At 41.0% G+C, this 6,554-nt stretch overlaps 1 protein-coding gene across 1 annotated transcript; it reads left to right on the forward strand.

Annotated features, from left to right (window-relative positions):
• Positions 1–2,402: 2,402 nt before the first annotated feature.
• LOC112281098 (endoglucanase 25) lies at positions 2,403–5,715 on the forward strand. Its single transcript, XM_024517272.3, has 6 exons — positions 2,403–2,921; positions 3,186–3,484; positions 3,799–4,257; positions 4,441–4,576; positions 4,808–4,980; positions 5,130–5,715. The coding sequence occupies exons 1-6, from the start codon at positions 2,558–2,560 to the stop codon at positions 5,523–5,525; spliced, it is 1,827 nt and encodes a 608-aa protein (XP_024373040.1). The 5' UTR covers positions 2,403–2,557; the 3' UTR covers positions 5,526–5,715.
• Positions 5,716–6,554: the final 839 nt, after the last annotated feature.

A 6,554-nucleotide genomic window follows, 5' to 3' on the forward strand; every position in this document is an offset into this window, starting at 1 on the left:
TCCATTTGGAAAGCCGACATCTAGTCCTTCGCTTGGAAGCACATGTCCCAAACAAGACGGGACTAAAAACATTCCTATGTCGGGTACCACTCCTTTTCACCACATGTGGCTCACATCACAGACTCAATCAACACACCTTTGTAAACTCACATCTGAAAATCCTGCCTTAGATGTTGCAGTACTCACTCACTAATTAACCAACTCACTATATATCCATCCATGCATGCTCAGTGAAAGATCATGCCATCTTCTTCTTCTCTTTCATTCTTCGGCATGGCAAGGTTTTAGTGGAGGTTTGAGTGGTTGGCGGTGATGCATTATTCTGAAGGCGGGATGAGTATCGACAGGTTTGAGGACGGAGCAATCTGCAAAGCAAACAGTGGGTGCTTCCAACCCAGTCGATAACACATAGTGCATGTGCCTCACTGTTTCTTATCTCAATGGCTGATGAAGTATAACCATGAAAGTGTTGTGTTTTTCTGTAACTGAAGGACAACTAATTCCAAACAACGCAGAGGGGATAATTTCATGTGTGAGATATCATGCTGGCATCGTGATTGCAAACTTGGAGGTGAAGTTGTCGCAACCACAATCGACGGAATGAAAGAACCGAATTCAATGTTTGAGTTCAATCTCGTGTTCTGGTGCTTTCATGGTTATTCAGAGAACGTGTCAAACATCCCATTCATGCCGTTACCAATTTGCAAAAATTTGGAGACTCGTGAAATGCAAATCTGTTTCGAGTCGTGTAAGATCGTCTGTTACACATCGTTTGCATTGGTCATTTGTTGCGATTCAGTAATTGGTATTGTTCTTAAATTTGTTGAGCGTGGTTGTCATTGCGATTGTTTATCATCGTAACGATGAGCATGCCTTCATTGAGAGATCGGACAATGGGTGCCGATCTTCGAGATTTGAGCATATCAGACAAGTAGAAGTTCGAAGAGCAGTGGCGGAAACCCAGAGGAATACATAGCTTCCTGTCATTGCTCTAGAGCATGGCCTGCGGCAAGGAGACAGAGGTGGCCTGAGAGGAACCCACTCACTATAGCGCAATGTGAATACTGGCGATCTAGCGTGGAAGAATCTCGAGAACACCTAACAACACGCAGAGCATTGGGTTGGATTTGTGTTGGTGGAAAGCAGGCGAAGCAATGGGGCAGCACAGGGAGGTCGTGGATGAATGAAGGCGTAGAAAATTTGGTACAGTTTCGTCCCTGAGAGAAGACCTGCTGCCATCACAGCCAGGTGTGGGTTGGCGCGACCTCCCCACTCCCGCCCAAATTCGCTCTCATTCTGCCAATCCCTGCGAATCGCAGCTCAAATCCCAAGTGAAGGGGAATCGAAGAAGTAGATTTCCACCCCGTTCCCGCAAAACCTGTTGGTGAAGCGACCGCACTCTCCGATCATCAACGACGTGCCTAACTGTTGTCACTTTGCGAGGTTTGAGAGGAAGATTTGGTGGGCGAGGGGGAGTCGTTAGGAAGCTAGACTGGGTCTGGCAGCAAGTCGTGCGGGAGAGAAGAGAACCCTGTAGGTACATTTTACAGATGCAGCAGTCGTCGCTTGATGTCAGAATCAATACATATATATATATATATATATATATATATATGTGTCGTGAATTACGTCAGTCGTCGTAATTTTTATGGCGGTAGTTGGTGCAGCGTTTGATGATTCATGACGTGACATGTCCATTAGCTTGCTGAGTTGCTACACAAGAGCATTTCGTTCTGCTGGTCTGCACATTGCTCCTGCATCTGTCTCATCAAGCTGGTGGAGCTCTGCCTCTTTTCTTTCAGGATTGTGATCATTTGGAAGTAGTTGACATTTTGTCCAAATCGAGTACACATAGCTTGTGGTAGCAGCTTCCCTACCTTGGGCAAGAGGGTTGGGAAGTTGAGAAAGAGAGGAGTGGGAGAAGTGTGGCTTGTTAGAAAACGGGTTATAAATGTGTGTAGAATTGGGCAGAGGAGAAGTCTGGTGAGTATATTGAGTGTCCATTTCATTGTTAAGAGAACCAGCTGTGTGTGCTATCTTTGCTTTTAGCTTCATTGGCAAGGTACCTTCTGCTTGTGCGAGGCGATCAGGGATCTTCGCCAGGCAGTGAACAAAACTTGACGCAGCGTTGTAGTTGATGTGATTCACACAATGTCGTGACTCTTGATAGACCGTTTTGGGTTGAATGTTTGTGAAGCAAGGTCGTCGATGTTGGAAAGTGAAACTGGTAAGTGTTCCGGTATTTCCTCTGTCGAAGGATAACAAACAATTAAGCGCCGTATTGTGTAAAAGAATGAAGTCATGTGTAATCGCGACTCTTTGCCGGGTAGACCTGATTTCATTCAAAACCACAACATCTACGTGAACTGTGTGAGTTCGGGGCCTTGATTAGCGTGGAGGGTGCTGTTGGATGTCCGTATGATCGAATCCTAGGCGAACTCGAAGTGTCGGTTAGGACCGTTGAAGTTGTTGGACGAGTGATTGTAAACTGCGTTTTGATCCAGAGGCGCTGCAATCGTAAATTGGGTGATAGAAGCAGAGGAAGGAACCAACAACCATGCACAACAGCTGGCCAGGAGGGCCAATGAGGATGATTATGGACTCGGAGGCAGGAGATGATACTCGCAGTAGGAAGATGGATTTCGACATGGCTTCTTTGAAGAGTTTAGAGGAGACGCAGCAGAGTTGGCTATTAGAACCCGCAGCTCCTAAGGAGAAGAAGGAGATAGACTTGGGTTGTGTGGTATGCAGCCGCAAAATGTTCTTCATTCTTATCGGTACCCTGTTCGCTGCCGGCGCTATTGTGGGCCTGTCAATCCTCATCTATAAATTCGCTCCTCGTAAACAACATCATCCTCCGCCCCTCGACAACTACACTATTGCCTTAAAAATGGCACTCAAATTCTTCGATGCTCAGAAATGTAAGCCAACATATAATCCTAGCAATCACGGGAATGTCTCCCTCAGCATGACAATTGCCTTTCGTTGATGTTGAACATAGCCTCTCTCCTGCATTCTGGGCATGCTTGAACCATTTGTAATGTAATGAAAGCAATGTTATGACACAGCAATTTGACCACTACAGAAGTATCATGGGATCAAACCACTATTCAATGAAAAAGTTGTACACATCACAAGATGCGATGAGGGAACTGGTTCTAACTGCACTCGTTTGTGAATTGCAGCTGGACATCTGCCACCATCCAACAATATCTCATGGAGATCGCATTCTGGTCTAAATGATGGACGAGATGCTGGTGTTAACCTCACTGGTGGTTACTACGATGCAGGAGATAATATCAAATTTGGGTTTCCTGCAGCTTATGCCATGACCCTGTTGAGTTGGAGTGTTATCGAGTACAAAAGTAAATACCTAGCGGCGGGAGAGCTGAATCACGCCAAGGAGATAATTAAGTGGGGCACTGATTACATGTTAAAGACCTTTACCTCCTCCTCGTCAACTGTGGATCGTGTGTTCGCTCAGGTATGCGTATGTTCAAAATGAGACCAAACTGAGATGCCAAGAATATAGTTATGCCAGTGTACGACCAAATGTATAGGTTCATAGTTTCACTAATAAGCTGGTTTAGTTTGTAACACCTTCAGCCATGTTTGAGATTCATCATTGCATGTCTTTTCCTTTTTTATCAGGATAAGCGAAAGAATATTCTTAGATACCCTACATCGGGAATTAGTCACATGCTAAGTAGTCATTGACTACTTAGCACATTCCCTTTGAATTACAATGAGAAAATCTCATGATATGATTTTAAAAAAGTGTGACTTCTTTCTCATCAGGTAGGGAGTGGAAATACATCCTCCCCCAATGACCACTACTGTTGGGAAAGGCCTGAGGACATGGACTACCCCAGACCAGCATATGCAGTGAGTTCTGCCCCAGATTTGGGTGCAGAAATGGCAGCAGCTCTTGCAGCTGCCTCTATTGTCTTCAAAGATACCCCAGCATACTCTAGGAAGTTGATCACAGGTGCAACAAACATCTGGACTTTTGCAAGAAGAATGGGTAACAGAGCAAGTTATGTTGTTGGCCTGCCAGAGGGAGAAGTACCTTTCTATAATTCCACCAGCTACTGGGATGAGTTCTTGTGGGGTGGAGTTTGGATGTATTATGCCACAGGGAACATCACATATCTTCAACTTATTACAAACTCAGCACTTGCTAAGAATGCCAATGCTAATGGTGGAGGGCCCACTTATGGTGTGTTCAGCTGGGACAATAAGCTCATAGGTGCTCAGGTACAGTGCAGTTTTCAATTGGTAAAGTATTTGTTGGTTGGAGATTTTTAGGTTCAGTTGTAAGGTTCCATGTAATTCAAATGCTTGATTTCTTTGCATGTTAGGTAAAGTAGAATGTCCAACAGTGACCATGTCTTCTTGCCACACTATGAACTATAAATTATCTCTCTGCTCTTTCTGCAGGTTCTTTTGTCAAGACTCTTGCTTGTACAAAGCCCAGGATATCCTTATGAACAGCTACTCAGAGAGTACCATAATCAAACTCAAACTGTTATGTGCTCCTATCTTCCACAGTTCAAGAAGTTTGGTGTTACCAAAGGTTAGTTGACCAACCTATTTCCTTGCTTTTATTACATGTAAAAATACCTGTTCATATGTATTTTAGGAATGTCAACAAATAATGTACACAGAAAAAATGACAGACCAAACAGTACCCAATATATGTCTGTTTTCTTTCTCTTTTAAATATATATATATATATATATATATAGTTGTGGAGAATCAAGTGCCAATTACTAAAACTTGGATGTATTGTGTGCAATGTAAACAGGGGGGCTGACAGTATTCATGCCTGGGCAACCACAGCTATTGCAGTATGCAATCAGTAATTCAATGGTTGCATCAACATATGCTGATTACATGAAGACCTTTGATGTGCCTGGATGGACTTGTAGAAATATTTTCTACACTGCAGAAACCTTGAACATCTATGCCCAATCACAGGTAAGACTCTCATTATCCACAGTGAATTGCTTTCTTTACCCAAAGAGCATATTTGATCATGCTCCATATTGGGGATATTTTTGCCATGCTGGCAACCTGCATAAAATGGTTACCAGAAAGGAACTACTAATTGCACTGAATATGTGCAGGTAAACTATGTGCTTGGACACAACCCCATGAATATGAGCTATGTGGTTGGCTATGGTAAGAAGTATCCAAAACAAGTTCATCACAGGGCTGCATCTATTCCCAAGACTCAAACAAGAGTAAAATGTACTGAAGGTTATAAGTATAGGGATGCAAATTTGCCTAATCCACATGTAATTGAGGGGGCAATGGTTGCTGGACCAAATAGATTTGACAAATATGTTGACAGGCGTTCCAACTATCAGCAAGCAGAGCCAACTTTAGCTGCCAATGCTGCACTTGTGGGAGTTCTAGTATCACTATCAACAGTTACTAAAGGGGGAGTGGATACAAATACCATTTTCAATGCTATTCCACCCTTATTCCAATCTCCTCCACCTGCACAGATGGCACCTTAGGCCTAAACCACACTGACAGTAGTTCCTTCTGTAGCTCTTCTACAGTAAGTCTTTGTATATGGCACTTATTTCTCTCAATTTGTGAACTTTGAAGGAGTTAGATCCTAGTAGAGTGTTGCACAAAGAAAGCCATGTCATATCAGTTGTGTTTTTTATTCCAAATTTTCCACATCCAGCCAGTTCTAAGTAATCAGTGTTGGTCCTCTTCCTCTACGCAGAGGCAAATTCAAATAGTATGTCAATGAACCTCTAATTCTTCTTTCTCCTATCTTCTTTCTTTTACTTCCTTTGTGGTTTCTTGTCCTGGTGTTTGATATAAGTGAATCACAGCAATCAAATATTTATTTAGTGAGTAAATTATCAAAAAAGTAATAAACTTCATTAACCAATTGGTCAAATTTTATAATCTTTTCAAAATATGAATTTTTTTACTTATTACCATGAGTAAAAAAACACGACTTGAATGCAACATTTACAATTCTTTTTAAAAAAAGAATAGAAATTAAATCATACTTTCTTAAGTATGCCATAATTTAAAAAAATATATAATAACAATATTGTTATTAAACATTACTTATACTAATCTTGTAAAAATTAGGATATAAAATTGACTACTCTCCCCTTACAAAGAAGTAATTTTTATTAAATACATATCTACATGGATACATGCATTGTCGCATTGTAATTGTTTATAGTATGTAAAAATTAACTAAAACATATAATATATTTATAAGTATTGATGTGTATTAGAATGGTTTGTAGGTTAATTTAAAGAAAGTTGATGTAAAAAAAAAATATTTTAAAGTTTATCTATTTTGATTATATTATTTAAATTATATAAGATTTAGACATTTAGTATAAAATTTAAAGAGAAGATTGGGATTCGAAGATGAAGATTCAAACCTCTATGAAGCTTATTTGGAAGGATGAAAATAAGAAATAGATAGATGAAGGCAAGAGGTGAGGATCTTCATCCCTATTGGTCAAAAGCCATAGCCAATAGGCTCTCAAGAGACTATTTATAATCAT

This window comes from Physcomitrium patens, chromosome 4, assembly GCF_059467195.1.
Source record: "Physcomitrium patens ecotype Gransden chromosome 4, ASM5946719v1, whole genome shotgun sequence".
Classification (NCBI taxonomy): Eukaryota; Viridiplantae; Streptophyta; class Bryopsida; order Funariales; family Funariaceae; genus Physcomitrium; species Physcomitrium patens.

Excerpts from the sequence above, each read along its gene's own strand:
- LOC112281098 (XM_024517272.3), top strand. The coding sequence starts at position 2,558 with ATGCACAACAGCTGGCCAGGAGGGCCAATGAGGATGATTATGGACTCG. Across the intron at positions 3,485-3,798 it reads TGGATCGTGTGTTCGCTCAG|GTAGGGAGTGGAAATACATC; the intron begins GTATGCGTATGT and ends CTTTCTCATCAG. Across the intron at positions 4,577-4,807 it reads GAAGTTTGGTGTTACCAAAG|GGGGGCTGACAGTATTCATG; the intron begins GTTAGTTGACCA and ends CAATGTAAACAG.